At 37.0% G+C, this 22250-nt stretch overlaps 1 protein-coding gene across 1 annotated transcript in view; it reads left to right on the forward strand.

Moving 5' to 3' along the window:
* BIRC6 (baculoviral IAP repeat containing 6) overlaps positions 1-20557 on the forward strand; it is a 242855-nt gene extending 222298 nt beyond the window's left edge. Inside the window, 4 exon segments of the mRNA XM_061168520.1 lie at positions 2431-2508; positions 9555-9743; positions 15224-15358; positions 19423-20557. Of these exon segments, the coding sequence (XP_061024503.1) occupies positions 2431-2508; positions 9555-9743; positions 15224-15358; positions 19423-19602 (582 nt within the window). The 3' untranslated portion in view covers positions 19603-20557.
* The last annotated feature ends 1693 nt before the right edge of the window (positions 20558-22250 follow it).

A 22250-nucleotide genomic window follows, 5' to 3' on the forward strand; every position in this document is an offset into this window, starting at 1 on the left:
TTCAGTTATCTTCTTTTCAAAAGTACCTGAGTTTCTTTGTGTTTCTTTTCCCTGTATGCAAAGATTAGCCTGAGGAATGAGAGAGAAGGAACCAAAAATGGCAGAAACACAACAGTGTTACAAAGCACTTATAGTCTTAAGGGGTTATTGTGAGGGACTAACTTATTCAACACATTCCTTGGCCAATTGAGAGCTATCTCCACTCAGAAGATAATAGAGCCAGATGCCTGTCTTTGCCATTCACCTTTCTTTACTTTCTATATCTTCAATTCCAGTTATCTTTTCACAAGTGCCTTAAGATACTATCCATGTTTTCTATGATACGTACCATTGTGAACTTATTTTTAAAGTTTAATTTGTGTTAAAATGTTTTATATTTTCTTGTAAGTAGGAAGATGCATTCCTGTCTCCACAAAAAAAGTTGATGAAGAGGTATAATAAAAATCGTTTCATATGGCAATAAACCTTTAAAAGTTAGATTTAAAAGAATAATCATCACCTTTCAAAGTAATTTTGGACAGTTTGATGAAATTTCAATAGTAAATTCCATGCTGAGAGTATTCAATGTTTAAAAATTACTAGAAGGTCAGAAGAAATTTCTCGATTTCATAAGCAGACACTTTGATGATGTGAGAATAATAGATGCTTGAAGTTGATCTCGTTTATTAAAGATGGCCCAAGTTTTCCCTTGGTTTTTTCTTCCTATTTTTAAAAGGTGCAGCCTGCCTCAGATCTGTGCTTACAAGTTATCATTTTGTCTTCACCATAAGCTCAAATCACAAAATTGAAATTCATTTTCTGGGTTTATTGTAGGATACTTAACCAGAGGTAAACCTTACTTTGTTGGGGAAAGCAAAGAATAGGTCTTTTATAACTGAGCAAAGTAGACAAAGTAGCAATGTTGACTTTATTTAAGAGAGAGTCTGGAACTTGAATAGAGTTTAAGTGTAGATGTTAAGAATTATTAAAGAAATTACTTCCTTGGACTTCCCTGGTGGCACAGTGGTTAAGAATCTGCCTGCCAATGCAGGGGACCTGGGTTCAAGCCCTGGTCTGGGAAGATCCCACATGCTGCGGAGCAACTAAGCCTGTGCACCACAACTACTGAGCCTGCGCTCTAGAGCCCACAAGCCACAACTACTGAGCCCACATGCCACAACTACTGAAGCCCGCGCACCTAGAGCCCGTGCTCTGCAACAAGAGAAGCCACCCCAAGGAGAAGCCTGCGCACCACAACAAAGAGTAGCCCCTCCCCCGCTCGCCGCAACTAGAGAAAGCCCACGTGCAACAACGAAGACCCAATGCAGCCAAAAATAATTAATTAATTAATTAATTTTTTTATAAGAAATTACTTCCTTAAGACTTACTGGTGTAGGGAAGAGGTTTAGGGTTTGAGATTCCAGTACCTTGAATTGTATAGTCTGTTCTATTATACATTGGAACTAACATTTAACCTTGGGATCTAGATCTGTAGTTAGGGAGAAGATCCCTGCCATTGGTAGTCACAGGGATGCTCTAAAAACCAGGTGGGATGGTATGTCTGATAGTGCTTCAAATGATAATTCACAAAACTGTTCAGATACAAGTCTTTTAAAATTATTAATGAATTTATCTACTAAACAAATTGATGTATTTTACATTATTGTTTTCACAGAGCATTAAAAGAATAGCAACGAGATGGACTTCTCTGCTTTTTTAAGGACCACTTATTTTCCAAATCTGTTGCCCATTACATGAAATTATTAGTTTACAAATACAGATAACATGTCCCTGGTTCTCTTTTTCCCGGAGTGACTATTGACCTGTGTTTGGCAGATGCTTTGAGTTCATTCTTGCTCTCTGAGTGAACAAATAACTAACGCGTCTTCAAATTTGTTCCGAGGAACTCTGGGGATCCTCAAGACCCTTCAGGGAATCTGCAGGGTCCTCCCCTTTCCCACTTCATGTTTGCGTGAGGCCAGATTTTATTCATACAGTTCAACCAAAGCAATATATAACAACAAATCGAATGTAGAGGCAGGTATGAAATCACGATCTCTTCTATTAAACTATAACCCATTTTCAAAATTTACAGAACTTTGAAAGGGATTTTCTTAAATGTAAAACAATACCACTTTTCCTCACCAAAAATTTTGTTGTTGTTGTTTGGAAAAGAGTTATTTTTCATTAAAAAATATGTTATTTGTATTAATGTATAATAGCTGCTAACTCATTTTTCATTATGAAGAAATTGTAATGCCACACAGATTTGGATCACATTTGAAGATACCAGTTTGTTTCAACAGACCAACCCTTAGGGTTTTCTGGGGGGGCATAAAACTGAGATACTTTGACATAATAACATTTCAATTTTATTTCTAGTTCCGGCAGTTTACTTTTAAAAGGCACTCCTTTCAATTCTATTTATACTTTTTCCCCCTTCTTCCTCAGGTTTGTTTAAGCATCTTAAATACATGGCATGGAAGACCAGAAGAGAAGTGGAATCCTCAGACCTCAAGCTTTTTGCAAGTAAACAAATTTCTCTTACAGTTTCACTTAGAAAATAAGGAACCATCTTGGTTTAAGAACATTTTTTTTAGCGACCAAGAATAAACATAGTAAACCATAAAAAATAAGCTAGATTGATAGGAAGTACATATTAAATAGCTTATAGGTGAGCAGTTAGTACAATGGAGTTATAGCTCATTTTGAGTTTAGAATCTTAAGTTAGGACATTAGAATTTTCTTTTTGTCAAAATTCCCTTTTAAAAAATCCCTAACTTGCCTTAAAGTACACTCTGGTGCAACAAGATCGGGCAAGACAGATTAGCCTCTTCCACCTCCCAGTCACTATAAGGCTCAAACTCAGGTGAGTAGAATTTAATAACTACTAGTGTTACATATCTCTCCACACATGATATGGTTCTTCTGTAATCTAGTTAATAATGGGACTCGGTGCTTCCCTGGTGGCGCAGTGGTTAAGAATCCACCTGCCAGTGCAGGCGACACAGGTTCGACCCCTGGTCCGGGAAGATCCCACGTGCTGTGGAGCAACTAAGCCTGTACGCCACAACTACTGAGCCTGTGCTCTAGAGCCCGTGGGCCACAACTACTGAGCCTGCGCTCCTAGAGCCCGTGCTCTGCAACAAGAGAAGCCACCACAATGAGAAGCCCTCCCACTGCAATGAAGAATAGCCCCCGCTTGCTGCAACTAGAGAAAGCGCGCATGCAACAACGAAGACCCAACACAGCCAAAAATAAAATAAATAAAATAAATAAATTTAAAAATAAAAATTAAAAAAATAATGGGTCTCATCTGAGGTTTAGAAGTACTGTCCTGGAATTCATAAAACTTGGGATTTGCCATTCTTATTTTGCAGAGCACTTAACACACATGTTTCATAGTCTTGAATTTTTTAAGTTAATTTTCACAAGCCATTTGAGTACATAAAATAAGATGTTATATAGTATCCCATCAAATTTTTTTTGCTGATGCTTTATCTTAATAGTTCAGAATTCCAGCAAAGAGACAGACATATTAATAATAGGAATTAACTTTGTTGCTTGATCATTGAGGAAACAAATCACTGTTGCTGCATAATAGTTTAAACTCACATTTGCAGTTTAGTGTTTATTTTAAGAAAGACCACCATAAATTATCCCCAGGTAAGCCTGTTAAAGTTGACCTACCTTGAAAGGATTCTTTTCCTATATTCTTATATTGAATTAGGTAAAAGAGATATGAAAAATCATTCTTTAGGATGTGACTTTTTTAGGTTCTCTGAAAAGACCTTGAAGCAGCCCCATGAATTAAAGAAATAGTACTGTAATATAAGTTTTTCCTTTGTGCTAATATGGAGACTCAAGAAAAACAGAGATTATATGATTCATGCAAAGTAACTAAGGAAGTTACTAGAATGTTCCCCCAAGTAACTATAATACTTCTTTGAGAAATGATTATGTAGGGGGAGGGATAAATTAGGAGTTTGGGATTAGCAGCTATAGGCTACTATATATAAAATAGATAAATAACAAGGTCCTACTGTATAGCACAGGGATCTATATTCAATATCTTGTAATAACCTATAATGGAAAAGAATATGAAAAGAATATATGTATTCACTTTGCTGTACACCAGAAGCTAAAACAACATTGTAAATCAACTATAGTTCAATTTAAAAAACTAAAAAAGAAATGATTGTCAATTCTAGTTCAAAAACCTTAAAATATTTTTCTACATGTATGTTACTCTTGTCAACAGAAACTATTTTTATGATGAGTTTTACTCTGAAAGGAAACTCAGAGATATCCTGTTTTTCATGAAGTAAATTAGACTTACCTGAGAATTGGAATCAATTTTTGAAATTTTTGTTGGATTTATGTAGTTTTAAAAATAAATTTACAGTTTTCAAAGTTTTTTAGTTTAAAATTGGATTTGCTTTTAACTTTTATATTATCTGTATGTCTAATATATACCAAAAATCCTATGAAATAAAGAAACTTATTCTGAAGTGTTTAAATTTTACAACTTTGAAAACTTACTACACATAAAGTATGATCTTTTCTGTATTTTCCCTTTAAGGTTTTTTGTCATATACATAGTTTACATAGTCATAATTAACATAGTAGATAATTATTTGTATATTGCTTTGTTCACCTAACATTAGAGCATATCCATCTTCCCAGTTTACAATTTTATAATTTGTAAATGCTATGTAATAATCTTTTGAGTTCATATAGTATAATTGAACTATTTCACCACTATTGACTAAATATTTCACTTTTATTATTTTAGTTTTACTTATTATATGACTTTCTTTACATTTTAGATGGTTTACTGAATATAGATTTCCAGATCTGTGACAAAATTGACTTGAGCAAGAACAAGAGAGGCTATATCTTTTCTGTGGCAAGAGTGAATCGCCTTGTTTTCTCCAGATCTTAGGGGAAGACTTTCAGTCTTTCCCCATTGAGTGTGATAATAGCTGTGGATTTTTCATAAATTCCCTTCATCATGTTGAGGACATTCCCCTCTACTAGTTTCTTGAGTATTTTTTTTTTTTAACATCTTTATTGGAGTATAATTGCTTTACAATGGTGTGTTAGTTTCTGCTTTATAACAAAGTGAATCAGTTATACATATACATATGTTCCCATATCTTCCCTCTTGCGTCTCCCTCCCTCCCACCCTCCCTATCCCACACCTCTAGGTGGTCACAAACCACCAAGCTGATCTCCCTGTGCTATGCGGCTGCTTCTCACTAGCTATCTATTTTACGTTTGGTAGTGTATATATGAGTATTTTTTTTTTTTTTTTTTTTAATTTATGGCTGTGTTGGGTCTTCGTTTCTGTGCGAGGGCTTTCTCTAGTTGCGGCAAGTGGGGGCCACTCTTCATCGCGGTGCGCGGGCCTTTCACTATCGTGGCCTCTCTTGTGCGGAGCACAGGCTCCAGTCGCGCAGGCTCAGTAGTTGTGGCTCACGGGCCTAGTTGCTCCGCGGCATGTGGGATCTTCCCAGACCAGGGCTCGAACCCGCATCCCCTGCATTGGCAGGCAGATTCTCAACCACTGCGCCACCAGGGAAGCCCTATATGAGTATTTTAACATGAACGGTTGTTGGATTTTGTCAAATGCTTTCTCTGCATCTATTGAAATGATTGTATTATTCTTATTTTTTATTCTATTAATATGATGTATTAATTTTTTAATATAAACCAACTTTGCTTTCCTGGGATAAAGCTCAGTTGGTTATGGTGTGTAATTCTTTTTGTATGTAACTGGATTGTTTGCTAGTGTGTGTATATATATATAGGCCATGCTGAGCGGCTTGCAGGTTCTTAGTTCCCCAACCAGGGATTGAACCCGGGCCCAGGCAGTGAAAGCGCCGAGTCCTAACCACTGGACCGCCAGGGAAGTCCCAGTTTGCTAGTATTTTTCTTGAGGATTTTTGTATCCATATTTCTAAGAAATATTGGCCTGTTTTTTTTTTGTGTGTGTTATACTGCTTTATAAACGTCATACTAGAAACAAATGCATCTAGGTGGGAACACATTGCCCTTTGTTGTCTATTAGATTCGTTCTTCAGAGGCAGACTACAGAGCCTTAGGAAAAATTACTTAATTTCTTTACTTTTTAAATTTTATTTATTCTTGGCTACGTGGGGTCTTTGTTGCTGCGCACGGGCTTTCACTAGTTGTGGCGAGCGGGAGCTACTCTTCGTTGCGGTGCGCAAGCTTCTCATTGCGGTGGCTTCTCTTGTTGCGGAACACAGGCTCTAGGCGCGTGGGCTTCAGTAGTCGTGGCACACAGGCTCAGTAGTTGTGGCTCGTGGGCTCTAGAGCGCAGGGTCAGTAGTTGTGACGGACGGCCTTAGTTGCTCCACGGCATGTGGGATCTTCCCGGACCAGGGCGCGAACCCGTGTCCCCTGCATTGGCAGACGGATTCTTAATCACTGTGCCACCAGTGAATTCCCATATGTGACTGGTTTTTAATGTTGCTATAATCTACCTAAAATACATATTAATGCCTTATGAATAGTTTGTTCCAGTTGGATGTTAATAAAGATGTCATGTGCAAGAGGAGTTAAACATATTTAATGTCACATAATCAACCATTTATAAATATATTTATAATATAATAATATATAAATACTACCATTTTTCTTAAAATGGAAAGTTCTGGAAATCAGCCACTGATTATAGTTCTACTCAATAGCAGCATAATTTTCCATAGAGGAAGATACTTACTATTTTGAAAGGCTAAAAGCATTTTTAACTAAGACTGTTTCTTTCCATTACCCTAAACAAGTTATTAGTTTGTATAACATAGTTTCTTGTTGCAGATATTTTGGATTGTATACTCTGTACTTTCCTGTGTTTGAAATATCTATAATAAAAATTTTTAACATACCAGACCAGGTCAAAGAATTAAATCTTCTGACAAGTTATAATTTGAAAATAAAGGCATTCATAGGAGGCAAGATTGCTGACTGGTTATGGCCTGGTAGGGTTAAAATTTTTGTTTGACACAGACAGTGAAAGGAAGCTGTTATATGTTTCTTGATTTAGTCAGCCTCTGAATAAATTATAATGAGAACATCTTGCAGTTTTGTGGATGCTAACATAAAGCTAAAGAAGAGAGGGACTGTAAATTCAGCCTATGAATAAAAGCTTTTTTGACTCTTGACTTTATGAAAATGTCAAAGAACTGACTAAGAATTGGTGAACTTACACTATGGAATGAAAATATATTCTGTTTATTATTAAGTATAACTTATATATATAGTATATTATGGTACGTAATAGATATTTTTCTGTTAATTACCAACTCATTTTCAACTCATTCTAAGGAAACACTTTAGCCAGATGTGGCTATGATGAATATTGGGTTTTTTTGGTTTGTTTGTTTTTTGGTTTGATCCAGGGAGCTCTTTTAATTAAGCTTTGTTGATCAAAATGGAACTCATGCTGACTGCTTTTTTGCATATCCCTATTACATAAGTTAAAATATATTGTTTTTAGAGTAGAAGTGATTTTGTTTTGCATTTTGCTATCTTCTGGGTGTATGCTGTCATTTTCACTCCACGAAAGAATAGCTGTTGTGTATTAATTACACTTATGAGCCCTACTGTTTTACACCCCTCAACCCCTTATTTAATTCTCACAGTCATCCTATAATGTAAGTAGGTATTATTTCTACTTACAGATGACCAAAAAATGGATTCTGAGGGGATAAAGTTATTCTGCCTACCTTGGTCTCTCTGACTTCAAAATATAGTGTTTCTCAGAGTTAGATAAATCCTATTAATTTAGAATATTGAAAATCAAATCCTTTTAAAAAAAGAGAAATCCTCTTCCCAAGGATTTATTTACTGGTTTTTCATGGGAGTGTTTTATGGGCTGCAATAAAGTGTGCTGTGAAATAAAATGAGTAAGTAGGTCAGATAATTCAAGGCTCCAGAAATTCCATAAAATGAATATTTTGACTCCTAAATAGCTGAGTTCACCAAAGAAAAATAAAGTGGCATTTATATATTTCCTAAAAAGTACATGTTTAAAAAGTAAATAGAAGATGCCCATAAAAAGTAAATAATAATGTCACCCAGTGATAAAAGAGCACGTGTTATAAATTATACTTTGAATTTAATTCCAAGAAATACCAATCTCTGCTAATTTATTTGTTATCAAATGCAGATGTTATAGTTCAGTTTTTTTAGCAGACAACGTTAAACTCAAATTTATTTCTCAAATGTAGTTTTCTTTGTTCTATACACAAAGCATCTATTTTTCATTTCCTGTATATAGTTTAGCTCTTTTAAAAAACCAAATGTGTTATGAATCTGAAGTAGTTTGTAAATTGTTTGAATCTCCAGCTGCTTGAGATTTATAAAACTATATTTTGTCTCAAAGGAGGTGAGGTTAAGTAAGTAACTGAATCCTATGTTACAAAATTTCTTTCTCCGCCTTTGTAGATAATGGGAATATACCCTACTCATATAAGAGGAAGATTATTTAAAAGGGAAGAGGAAAGGAACTAACAAATATGCCCTGGAAGATTATTTCAGAAGTGTCAGATTTGAGTTGGGGGAAAGTATATAGCTAAGGGAAATCACTTTCCTTTAGTGATATATTTAGTTTCAGTAAGTTTAAAAATTATGAGATCTTTGCCCCAGAATTATACAGGTTAATTTTTTTTTCTGTAGTTGACCTTGGCCTCAGTAACATGGTTACTTCAGGTCATATTTAACTTTGTGTATTCATAGGTCATATATTTCAGGTTCAAGTTTCCATTTTTTAAATTTTTTAAGAAAATATATCTCTTGACTTCTAAGGTGCATATCCTTGATGTTGTTTAATCATCTTTCCTAATGAAAATGCAACTGCTGCTAATTGTTTTTCATTTATGAAGTGGGCAGATTATAGCTAATATTTTCCTGCCTCCAAAGATGTCATATTAGCCAGTTATATACGTATATTAGCAAGCAGTACTATATTAACTAAGAGTGAACTCTCAATATTGGTTATATCTAGAAAAACAGACCTTCTGGTATGTAAGTAGGGGGTCAGAGGTGGTCTTAGAGCCATGTCATCTTGCCATTGAAAGCTTCTGGTAATATTTTTGTGATACCGTGAAAGTAAATTTTCCTTGGAATGAAAGTAAAGACTGCGTCATGTGTAGTTTTCCTTACAGGTGAGTATTGTTAGGAGTACATTGTTAGCTTTATGCCCTTTAAGAGTAAGGACAGTTCGAGCAAAATGATGTCTAAATTGGTATGGGATGTTGATAAGCAAGTGTTTTTTTCAGTAGTTTCAGGAAATAGGATCTTCATACCTATTTTTCTCTTTCAAGGATTCAAAACATATATATAAATATTATATAAGATTCTACTGTACCTATTTTAATTTTGCTCTAATAATAAAGTATTTCAGTGTCAATTATTAACATCAATTTTATGGTGATAAAATTATGTGGAAGCACATATTAAAAGGCACTCCTAGTTGATAAAGCAAGGTATTAGTTTACTGGTAGTAAAAATGTCCTATCATAACTATTCTTTATTTCTTTGGTTCTCAGGTGTTGGTGTCTGTTCAGTCCCTTATATTAGTAGCTGAGCCTTATTTTAATGAACCAGGATATGAACGGTCTAGAGGCACTCCCAGTGGCACACAGAGTTCTCGAGAATATGATGGAAACATTCGACAAGCAACGGTTAAGTGGGCAATGCTAGAACAAATCAGAAACCCTTCACCATGTTTTAAAGAGGTATGTTTAATAAAATTAATGAAATACTTTATTAAAGACATAATAGAATATAGTTTAGGTATTATACTTCCCTTTATATCTGTGGTATACTAAAGTTTACTCTTGTTTTTAGTCATGAAAAATCAGTAGTAATATAGTACGGAAGAATTTTTTAAACCACTTACTTCCTAAAAGGCATCTGACTATATTTTTGGACAGTTTTATTAATTCTTTATTTTTCATGGCTACCGTTCTACTAGCATACTGTGCTAGTTATGTTAGTATATGCTAGAACATGTTACTAAAATATTCTTCATAAAAATATTCTTTTTTATTAGAGATTAAGATACTTTCTAGTTGTCTTGCAGATAGAAACTTTGCCCTTATACTAATATCTGTGTGTGAAATTGAAGAAAAAGACATTTTCTTTTCTTTAGGAAAAGTTGAACTTAGTTTCTGAAACCAGTCTTGATACTGTCACGTGCTTTCATTTTACCACATCCTGAAGTGTGGTTCTTTTCCTGTACTTAGTTATCTCTCCTTAGTCTGCCTAAAATATGATTGTATTTTTTACTTGTCACATCAGATTACTTCATCACATCTTACTTTAACTCTGTCATGAAACATTTTTCTTTCCTAAATTGTTTCCCTTGATCATTAGTTTCTTAGGTTGTGCTAGAAACACAACACTTTAGAGGAAGAATTGGCATATTTACCTGATAGAAAATTGGTCTTTAATACAGTTAAGCAAATATTATGTGTGAACTCTATGTAGCATCACACGCGAAGCTCTCCTCATTAAATAGTATCGATGAATATACTCTGAAGGAATGTAAAAACGTTTCTTCCTTTTGTTATTACTAAATGAATTTGCACTTTGAATGACATAGTTGGGTATTTTACTTTTGCAAAGGCTTGTATTCAAGGCTGTGGGTAATTACTTTTCCTAATATTACAGGAAATACAAACATGCATTTCTTTGTACTCTTAAGCATAATGTTCTGTCCCTTTTCAAGTTTGGGTTACTTACATTAAGTAATTCATTTGGCAGCCGTGTGGAATATCAGCTGTTACTAGGTACTGCCCTAAGGTACTCTGAACTCAAGGAAAAGTGAAAGTCAGTTCCTGCCCTTGATAAACTTATATTCCTTCTGTTTGTATCATAAATTAATTTCTTAGTGCCCTTAAGACTCAAATAATGTATCCAGATATGTAAACTACTTGACAAGTCTACTAGAATGTATAATAACCACCTCAAACTTAACACTGCAAAACTGCTCTCTTGATTCTTCCTTCCTTTCTTCTCTCAGTAAAAGCACCATGGTCTAAACCCAAAACCCTAACCACGTGTGGCTTCATTCTTTTACTCACATACCACATTCAGTCTGTTGACAAATTTCGCTCCACCATTCAAAGCATAATCAAAATTTGATGATAAAATATATTTTCGCAGTGACCAACAAGGGCTTAATTTCCAAAATATACAAACAGCTCATACAGCTCAATAACAAAAAAACAACCCAGTCAAAAAAATGGGCAGAAGACCTAAAGAGACATTTCTCCAAAGAAGGCATAGAGATGGCCAAGAAGCATATGAAAAGATGCTTAGTATTGCTAATTATTAGAGAAGTGCAAATCAGAACTACAGTGGGGTACCACCTCACACTGGTCAGAGTGGCCATCATCAAAAAATCTACAAATAACAAATTCTGGAGAGCGTGTGGAGAAAAGGGAACCCTCCTACACTGTTGGTGGGAATGTAAATTGGTGCACCCACTATGGAAAACAGTGTGGAGGGTCCTTAAAAAACTAAAAATAGAGTTGCCATATGATCCAGCAATCCCACTCCTGGGCATATATCCAGAGAAAACTCTAATTCAAAAAGATACATGCAGGGCTTCCCTGGTGGCGCAGTGGTTAAGAATCCGCCTGCCAATGCAAGGGACACGAGTTCAAGCCCTGGTCCGGGAAGTTCCCACATGCCGTAGGGCAACGATGCCTGTGCGCCACAACTACTGAGCCTGTGCTCTAAAACCTGCAAACCTAGAGCCCATGCTCCGCAACAAGAAAAGCCACTGCAGTGAGAAGCCCGTGCACCACAACGAAGAGTAGCACCCGCTCGCCACAACTAGAGAAAGCCCCACGCACAGCAACGAAGACCTAACGCAGCCAAAAATAAATAAATTAATTTTAAAAAAATGATACATGCACCCCAGTGTTCACGGCCACACTATTTACAATAGCCAAGACATGGAAGCAACCTAAATGTCCATTGATAGATGAATGGATAAAGATGTGGTATATATGCAATGGAATACTACTCATCCATAAAAAAAAATGAAATAATGCCATATGTAGCAACAAGGATGGACCTAGAGATTATCATACTAAGTGAAGTAAGTCAGAGAAAGACAAATACCATATGATGTCACTTATATGTGGAATCTAACTGAACTTAAATCTAAAATGAACTTATTTACAAAACAGAAACAGACTCGCAGACACAGAAAACAAACTTATGGTTACCAAAGGGGAGAGGGAGTGGGGGAGGGATAAAGTAGGAGTTTGGAATTAGCAAATACAAACTACTGTATATAAAATAGATAAACAACAAGGTTCTACCATATAGTACAGGGAACTATATTCAGTGTTCTGTAATAAATCATAATGGAAAAGAATATGTATGTATATGTGTAACTGAATTACTTTGCTGTATCCAGAAACGGACACAACATTGTAAATCAACTGTACTTCAATTAATTAATTAATTAACTAACTAATTAATTAATTAATTAAATCTTCACCATGGCCAGCCTATTTCAAGCTCCCATTACCGGGACTTCCCTGGTGGCGCAGTGATTAAGACTGCGCTGCCAATGCGGGGGCCCAGGTTTGATCCCTGATCAGGGAACTAGATCCCACATGCATGCTGCAACTAAGGAGCCAGCAAGCCACAACTAAGGAGCCCGCCTGCCGCAACTAAGACCCGGCGCAGGGACTTCCCTGGTAGCACATGGGTTAAGAATCTGCCTGCCAACTCAGGGGACACGGGTTCGATCCCTGGTCCGGGAAGATCCCGCATGCCGTGGAGCAACTAAGCCCCTGCACCACAACTAGTGAGCCTGCACTCTAGAGCCCGCGAGCCACAACTACTGAGCCTGCATGCCACGACTACTGAGCCCGCATGCCACGACTACTGAAGCCCACACATCTAGAGCCCATGCTCCGCAACAAGAGAAGCCACCACAATGAGAAGCCCATGCACCACAACAAAGAGTAGCCCCTGCTCCCCACAACTAGAGAAAGCCCACGTGCAACAATGAAGACCCAACGCAGCCAAAAATAAATAAATAAATTTATTTATTAAAAAAAAAAAAAAAGACCTGGTGCAACCAAATAAATAAATAAATATTTTTTAAAAACCAAACAAACAAAAAATCAAGCTACCGTTACCTATTGCTTGAATTGTTGAAGTAGTTTTCTGATTTCGCTGCTTCCACTTGGTCCTTCTACAATGGTTCTCCACGCGTAATCAGATCATCTCACTCCATTGACTTCCCATTAAATGAAGAGGAAAACACGGAGTCCTTACCGTAGCCTTCAAAACTCTGCATTGTCTGGCTCCTGTCTGCCTATCCTTCAGCATCTCTTAAGAGTTCAAAGGCTTTTGATACCAAATGTTAGGTTGTGGAACAACTGGAGCTCTGATATATCAATACTTTCTAATATATCAATACTTTCAGGTAATAAGCTTAATATATGCTTTATGACTAGCAATTCCATTCCTTGGTATATGCTCAATAGCAGTTGTGTACATATTGGGTGTAGAGAATGTTCATAACATTGCCAAAAATTGGAAACAGTCTGATCAGCAGAATGAATGGAGAAATTATGGAATTTTCATAAAGTGGAATACAGCAGTGTAAATGAGTGAACTCCTTCACACATTAAGATGGACAAATATCATAAACACAATAAAGAGCATAAGAAGCCAGGCACAAGAGTACTTTCTATATGATTCTATTTATAAAAGTTCAAAACTGAGTTAAACTCAGACTTAAAGAAGTTAGTATAGTGTATACTTTTGGATGAGGATTAATGGTAAGAAGTAGCACAAGGGGGTCTTCCGGCGTGCTTGGTAATGTTATGTTTCTTATCTAAGTAGAGGTTGTTTTCTTGTGTTCACTGTGGGAAAATGTGTTCAGTTATACACATGATTTGGGCACTTTTCTGTATATGTTAAACGTCAGTTTTTAAATGTATTGAAAGAAATTTGTAAGTATACACAGTCAGTCAGTGTAATTTGTTGGTTCATGCTTAAAGTTTTGTTTTGTTTTGTTTTCTGGAAGAATAAACTGCTAACACAGGGGACTCAGAGTGGGGACATGACTTTTACAAAAAGGAAATAAGTATAATTTGAAACAATAATTCTTTCTCATCTTTTAGAACGTAGCTCACATTAAAGGGGTACCCCTTGTCCATGAATGCTTTTCTAATTTTCCCAATCAGTTGTGGCCTGCTACTTTTTTAATTTCATGGGATTTGTTTTTGTTTTTTATTGTTGTTGTTTTGTATTTTTCAAAACGTATCTTTTTCTTGTGCACTCATCTCCCATCTTATTCTGTGGTTATCATGGTTCTTCGTGTCAGGTTGTTTCGTACTCATTTTTGTATCCCTGTATGCATCAAACTCAGTAACTTATTGGTGTTTTACGTCTGTTTCCAGTTTTTCGTAATGATTTTTCCCTTGTAGGTATTATTGCCTTTTCTTTAGAGGAGACAAGCTCATTGGGCAACGTAGTAAGCAGCTCACCCAGAGTACAGAATAATAATTCCAAAATGATCTGTTTTCTAGCTTAAATTTGTCAAAAATTGACTTTTACTACATACACAGAAATTTCACTCAGTTTTTCAAAGAAAGAATTTTAAAAATCTGAAATGTAAAGCACATTTATCACATTATTATTTAGCACATTATTAAACGTCATAAAATAAAATCTTGTTCATAAGTTAACCAGAAGACAAAATTAAGAAAGTAATAATATTGCCTATTTTGGGCTATGTTCTGATTTCTGTGTGAATGCCTGTGATTGAGAATCTCTTTACTCAACTAAATGTTCTTTGAGTTCTCTTCGAAAGATAGAAACTGACAGTTTTTCTGTTGTCAGTACTTTTTCTCCTGGTTATTTATTTACATTTGCCTTCTGACTCTATTGTTTTATAGATGTCTTATGTTCTCTGGATAGGATTAACTACTGAAATGTCTGAGTGGGATTGGGCATTATTTTCTGCTTATAGAACTGGGTATTTCAACACAAGTCATCTGATGTCATAATCCTGATTCTTCCCTGTTAATAATGTAGAGTGTTCACCACATTGGGTTTTGTGCAGAGAAAAAAAATGCCATGTCTTTTAAATTTCATGTTTTTGTAATGCCACATACTTTGTCTTTTAAATTCTGACCCGATCACATTTTGTTCTCTTGCTTGGTTTATTCTTAAGGTTATACATAAACATTTTTACTTGAAAAGAGTTGAGATCATGGCCCAGTGTGAGGAGTGGATTGCAGACATCCAGCAGCACAGCAGTGATAAGCGGGTAGGCAGGACCATGTCTCACCATGCAGCAGCTCTCAAGGTGAGTAACCCTCCCTAACAGGAGCCTTGTTGGTGGCTTTAAAAGAAGAGTCATATATTCACTGACAGAACCGTGAGGACCGCTAGAAAGAAACATTAAATTTATTAAGTTCAGAGGTTACCCAAAACTCTATAGAAAAGATACATTCCTTTTGACAATGAAGTGACAGTTCCTAAAATTAAAAATGAGTATGGGGGCTGAGCCAACAGAGTTTCATAGAGTTGTTTGACAATGATGGCAACAAAATGTGCTCCGTGACAGTTTGCATTAGCTTTTCCCTGAGCCTCTTACCTTCCAGAATTTTATTACTTGGAGTAATGAGGGAGATGGTAGCTGCAGAGCCTCCAACAGCTGATTGGTGTTTAAGCGTCTGTGATACAATCCTGTTTTGGGGGAGGTGAGCTGTTGTTTTCCACTTGGGCGTTCACAGAATGGAAATGTAGTACGTGATGGTTTTGGAGACTTTTTTTTTTTTTATGTGGGAATCATACCTTCAAAGGCCACCCTTTTTTCCCTGCCTTGGGAGATACCTGTCTTTACTCACCTCTGTTCCTTTTACCCTCCACTGATTATGGTCATCTCTACTGGCTCCTTTCCTTCTAACTTTAAAAGTATCTTCACTTAAAATGATTAGATGGGGGCTTCCCTGGTGGTGCAGTGGTTGAGAATCTGCCTGCCAGTGCAGGGGACACGGGTTCGAGCCCTGGTCTGGGAAGATCCCACATGCCGCGGAGCGATTATGCCCGTGAGCCACAATTGCTGAGCCTGCGCGTCTGGAGCCTGTGCTTCGCAACAAGAGAGGCCGCGATAGTGAGAGGCCCGCACACCGCGATGAAGAGTGGCCCCCACTTGCCGCAACTAGAGAAAGCCCTCGCACAGAAACAAGGACCCAACACAGCCATAAATAAATAAATAAATAAATAAATTTTAAAAAATGATTAGATGATAATGATAAGGATTATTAGTTTTTTTTATTGGTGAATTTTTTTAATGTCCCTATTTTTCAGGTTACATACAGAAATATTTATGAATGTAAAACCATACAATATCTGGGGTTTGGTTCAAAACAAAATGAGAAAAGTGGTGGGGATATAGATGAAAGAAGACTAGCTCTGAGTTGATAAATGTTGAAGCTCGGTGATAGAGTCATTGGAGTTTATTTTATATTCTGCTTACTTCTGTATATGTTTGAGATTTTCCATTATAAAAACCTTTAAAAAGAAAATTTTTTTTCTCCTTAACATTTGCATCCCCTTAAGCTAGTTTTATTTTGCCCCTGTTATTATAAAAATGTTTCTCTCCTTTTACTACAAAAACTAGAGCTGTTAACACTTTTGCCTCCATTTTTAAGTAACCCTCTCACCAATCAACGTTTTGCAGTTGAATTTCCATTCTACGAAAGTTACCCACTATCCAGTTCTCAAAGCCAGTGACCCTGGCTCTGCTGTCTACACACCTCTCTCCCCTCTGTGCGTCTCTCTCCCCTCCAGGCCTTTACAGATGCTTACTTTCACCTGCTCTACTGGCTCACTTCCATTCAGTTTTCAGCTTAAATTTCACTTCATGGAAACTTGCCTTGACTTTTAAATTAGATGATTTCAGTATAATCTCTTGTAACACTGTTGCCTACTTAATAAAAACAGTCCTAACACTGGTCTAATGTGTTTTTTTTCTCTATACTTTTCATCTGTGGGCTATCTTGGCTCCTCTTCTCACACTCTTAATTCTTTCAGCTTGTTTTTTCTTTCCCCTTCTCCTGAATGATTGTGTACCTGAAGCCTTACTATTTGGCCCTTAGGACCATTTTATTCTGTTTCTCTATCATTGTATCTATACCCCTGACATTGGCCATTTTCTCTTTAAAAGTGACTTTGCAAACAGTTGTCTGCTCCTAGCTTTCTCAGAGTCATATTACTGGCATTTTTACTTGAATGCCCTGTCATCACTCTCTGTTGAAGATCTAAAACAGAGAACTTATCTTTCCTTCAATCGAATTTTATAACTTTCTGTATTTTCTTAATTTTTTTTTTTTTTTTTTTTACTTTTTTAAAAAAAATGTATTTATTTATTTATTTTTGGCTGCGTTTGGTCTTTGTTGCGCGCAGGCTTTCTCTAGTTGTGGTGAGCGGGGGCTACTCTTCGTTGCGGTGCGCGGGCTTCTCATTGCGGTGGCTTCTCTTGGTGTGGAGCACAGGCTCTAGGTGCGCAGGCTTCAGTAGTTGTGGCACGTGGGCTCTAGCGCGCAGGCTGAGTAGTTGTGGCACATGGGATTAGTTCCTCCGCGGCATGTGGGATCTTCTCGGACCAGGGCTCGAACCCGTGTCCCCTGCACTGGCAGGCGGATTCTTAACCACTGCGCCACCAGGGAAGTCCCATGTATTTTCTTAATTTTAAACAACTTTTCTCTGTCTTAAAATCTTCAGATTTTATTTAACTCTGGCTTCATCTAGTATACCTACCTGGTCAGTGCTAGGTCCTGTCAGTGCTGCCTTCCTACGGGGATTCTCCTCCCCATTATTCTCAGTTCCCATAGCTCAATCAGTCTTCCTCAACTCTTGTTCTCCCCCTTCCAGTTCTTTGGTGCATAACCAGGTTGATCCTCCCCAAGTGTGTGTTTAGATATATCTTTCCCTTACACAAAACCTCAGTGGCTAAAGTCCAGCTTCTTTTGCTTTGTTATTTCAGCCAGTGTCTTGTTTTTATCTCAAATTCTTATTCTTTGTTGTTTCTGTAATGCCCTGATTTGGAAATCTCTATCCTGAATCAGTCCAAATTTATATCATCTCAGGTATACTTTTGCTGCTGAGTGCTACTTGAGAAAAGTATGCAGCTGTTCAGTTTAATTTCACAATAAAGGCATAGTATTCCCACCTCAACTGGGCCTTCATAATTGTCCTTTTTTTTTTTTCTTCTTCCGTAGTTAGTGTTTTCTTCTGTTGTCCATGGTGGAAGGGAAATTGGGGCTAGAAAAATTTCGAGTTACCAGTATGTAAATATACTTTGAAACCTTAAAAATGGCTGCAAATGTGTAGTTGTCTTATCTTGCTTATATGTCTTCTACTTCTAACCAAAGTTTAGGCTCTGTAAAATCAGAGATCATATAGTTGGTCCTCCATATCCACAGGGGATTGGTTCCAGGATCCCCTGCAAATACCAAAATCCACAGATGCTCAAGTCCCTTCGATAAAATGGCCTAGTACAGTCAGCTCTTTTTATCCAGCTGTGTCCTCCTTATTTTACACGTTGCTTTTACATTGTTACTGTTGAGCACAGTGCCTTGTTTTATAAATGTTGGTTAATTTTCAAAGTCAGCTATTGACATAACTAATTTTCAAAGCCCTTGGTGTGAGATTTGAGGTCATTTCTCTCCCACTAGAAATTTATAAACTAAAACTTAATGTTTGTAAACAACCAACCACTCTCTGTTAACATCTCTATATCCTTCCCTAAATGGCAGTATGGGGTAATACAAAGTTATGTACTCTCTCTAGATCTTCTTTTTCATTTGCTTACATTTTTTAAAATTCTGATGATTAAATTATTTATAACGTGTAAGCCAAGCATTACATGAGGCAATGAGTATGAAACATTTCAAACGTTTTACATAGGGCCTAGTACCTGATAAATACTGTTTTTATTCACTAAAATAACAGTGGTTTTATTTTAATTTATGGACTGTCTCTCAAAAATTTTAGTCAGAGGCAGCGTGTATTACAAGTCAATATGTTATTCTCTTTAATTTAAAACTATATATGGCAAATGACTGGTGTCCTCTAAGTCATTAGTAATGCTGTTTTTGTTACAGGTGTTGGGGCATTGGTAGGGTGTGTGGGCATGCTACTCAGTACTCAGGGCTTATCAGCAGCGTCAGTTGCTTTGAGGTTAGAGATTTGTGCCAACTTTGTTCACTGCCTGTTAGAGCAGCTAGCTTAAGGAAGGTCTTAATAAATATTTGTAGACCTAATGCTTTGGGTTTTGTTTTGAACTCAATTCTTCCCTCCAATGATGTTGTGCTAGTATCCCAGGGTTTACAGTTCTAACATCACTCATTTTCCCCTGCGTAGCGTCACACTGCTCAGCTCCGAGAAGAGCTGCTGAAACTTCCCTGTCCTGAAGACTTGGACCCTGATGCCGATGATGCCTCGGAGATGTGCAGTGCCACAGCCGGTGCTGAGGAGACTCTAATGCATGATCAGGTCAAACCCAGCAGCAGTAAAGAACTCCCCAGTGACTTCAAATTGTGAGCTGCATTGATATGGACTTCATAGATGCAGAGGCTTTGAAGCACAAGCCAAATATGTCAATATTTGTATGTAAGAAACTAATTATGTAATAGGTAATGAAACTGAAACTATACTACACCCTTAAGGAGATCCAGTTTAATTCAAGGTGATCTTTTATTTACCTGTACAAGAGTGTAAACTTTTTTGTGCTTTTATTTTTCAATTGTGAGAACCACTGATTGGTATGTTCAACAAATTTGTGTATACAAAGAAATGGATAAATCACTGATTATATAAGGGAAACTACCTTAGGAAAGAATGTTTACTGAATTTTCTTTTTTTTTTTTTACTGTAGAGTGAAGGGTTGTTAACAAGGAATATATATTGGTCATTCTTACAACTACTATTTAAAGTCAGCAACTTTTCACTGAATTTGATAGATTTTATGTTTGGCCATATCTTCATGCTCATATTTGATTTCTGAAGACCTCCTACATACACTTCAATAAAAGTTAAATGGACATACTCCCTCTTTTTTGATTTACTGGTACATTTTTTAAATGATAAATCTGCCATAAAATGCATTATAGCTGGAGACTTGCACTTGTATGGATGAATTTATTACATTCAACGTATTTAATTTTATGCTTTCTAAAATTCTAAGATGCAGAAAAATAAATGAACATGATTTTATTCTATGCCAATATTTGGGCCTGTGAATGTATCTGTTATTTGAATTTAAGTATATGAAGAGGAATGGTCAATTTGAAAAGTCACTCTAAACTGAGTTTTTCCTAAAGGGCTCCTTTCTTCCTGGACTATCTGGTTTTATTACTAACGTCACATGTATGTATTAAACATTGAGGCTCTGTAGAGCAGAGAGGATGTACCTCTCTGGTGCTGTTACAGTACATTCTGTACTTGCCATATAGGCTCATTTTCATGCAAATTCTTCCTAGAGCCAAATAAATAAAGACTTAGGTGTATTAGTATGTCTTGTTTCTAAAACAGTTTGCCATGGTGTGAAATGCTATTTCTACAAAGAATTGGACACTTTCAAGAGCTACTCATGGGAAAGGGAAGGCTATTTTTTTCAAGACCAGTTATCACAAAGGAAGAGCTAAGGTGATTCTTGATAGTGTTTATATAAAATAAACTGGCGTGTGGAAACCCTGAATCTGGAGCTGACCTGAAGGAGAAGCTGTATCCTGAACAGTGAGTTACTCTCTGAAGGAAAAGGGGAACTAGGGATCATGATACTCTCTCCACAAGGTACAGAGCTCCTTAAAGTGAATAAAGTGTGTGACCAGGAAATCAAAGGTTCCAAAACACATAACATTAGGTCTAGTGGGTGATGAGTTACACAAGCATGACAAAATCGAGTCAGTTTATGAGAAAGCAGAGTCAATTGAATGTTACTCACGGACCTGCTATCTTATATCTCAGTATAAAATTAGCAGCAATAAGTAGTAAAAGGACAGTCATCAATCCTCTAGGCCTTTTGTTTTTTGGTCTGTCAGGGTCCTGTCAGGGATAGATGATAAAAGCTCCTATCCAAGTATATTGTTTACCTCCAATTTTGGATTTTATTTTTAATCATTAAAATAAGGTAGGGTCATTTTCCCCATTTCACACCATTAGTCCTCAGAAAACTTATAAAAGTGAAGTAACAGTATCAGTACTATAAGTTCCAGTTCATGTTTTTTTAAAACCAAGGCCTAAAGTCTGAATTTGAGACTTTAGTCTAATTTGGTTCCACCTGGAATCTAGACTTTATACCAACAAACATTTGAGCACTCACTTTGTACTAGCTACAGGTTCCTGCACTTGAGGATTGAATGACAAACATGAAAACATAATGTCAGTGCAAAATGGTAAGTTCTCTGATACTGTTATTTACAGGGTATATTGGGAGCACAGAGGAGGGACACCTACCTCAGGCAAAATGTTGATGGACACTGAGGTGATATGGTCAGGAAGAGCTTCCTAAAGGAAGATATCCTGGACTTCCCTGGTGGCGTAGTGGTTAAGAATCTGCCTGCCAATGCAGAGGACACGGGTTTGATCCCTGGTCTGGGAAGATCCCACGTGCCGCGGAGCAACGAAGCCTGTGTGCCACAACTACTGAGCTTGCATTCTAGAGCCTGTGAGCCACAACTACTGAGCCTGCGTTCCACAACTACTGAAGCCCGTGCGCCTAGAGCCCGTGCTCCACAACAAGAGAAGCCACTGCCATGAGAAGCCCGTGCACTGCAATGAAGAGTAGCCCTCGCTCGCCACAACTAGAGAAATCCCACGCACAGCGACAAGGGCCCAATGCAGCCAAAACAAAAACCAAAACAAAAAAAAAGGAAGATATCCTGAGTCTGGAAGGGTGAGGATAAATAAGTTAGCCAGGCAGAAAGAAGTTATTCCAGATACAAGAGAGCAAAAAGGAGAGCTTGAGTTAATGGTACCATGTCGATACTATTGGACTTTAAGAGGCAAAGTGGGGATAGTCGAATGGGTGGGATGTGGGCTGTGGTGTCAGGAAGATAGGAGGGGTTGGGTCACGGAAGAACTTGGTTGTCCTGTTAAGGAGCTTTGACATCCTGTAGGTGATGGAGGGCTGTCCAGTAGCTTTAATTAGAGGAGAAACATGGTCAGATGGTGTTTCAGGAAGATCATTC

Source organism: Eubalaena glacialis, chromosome 14 (assembly GCF_028564815.1).
Source record: "Eubalaena glacialis isolate mEubGla1 chromosome 14, mEubGla1.1.hap2.+ XY, whole genome shotgun sequence".
Taxonomy (NCBI): domain Eukaryota; kingdom Metazoa; phylum Chordata; class Mammalia; order Artiodactyla; family Balaenidae; genus Eubalaena; species Eubalaena glacialis.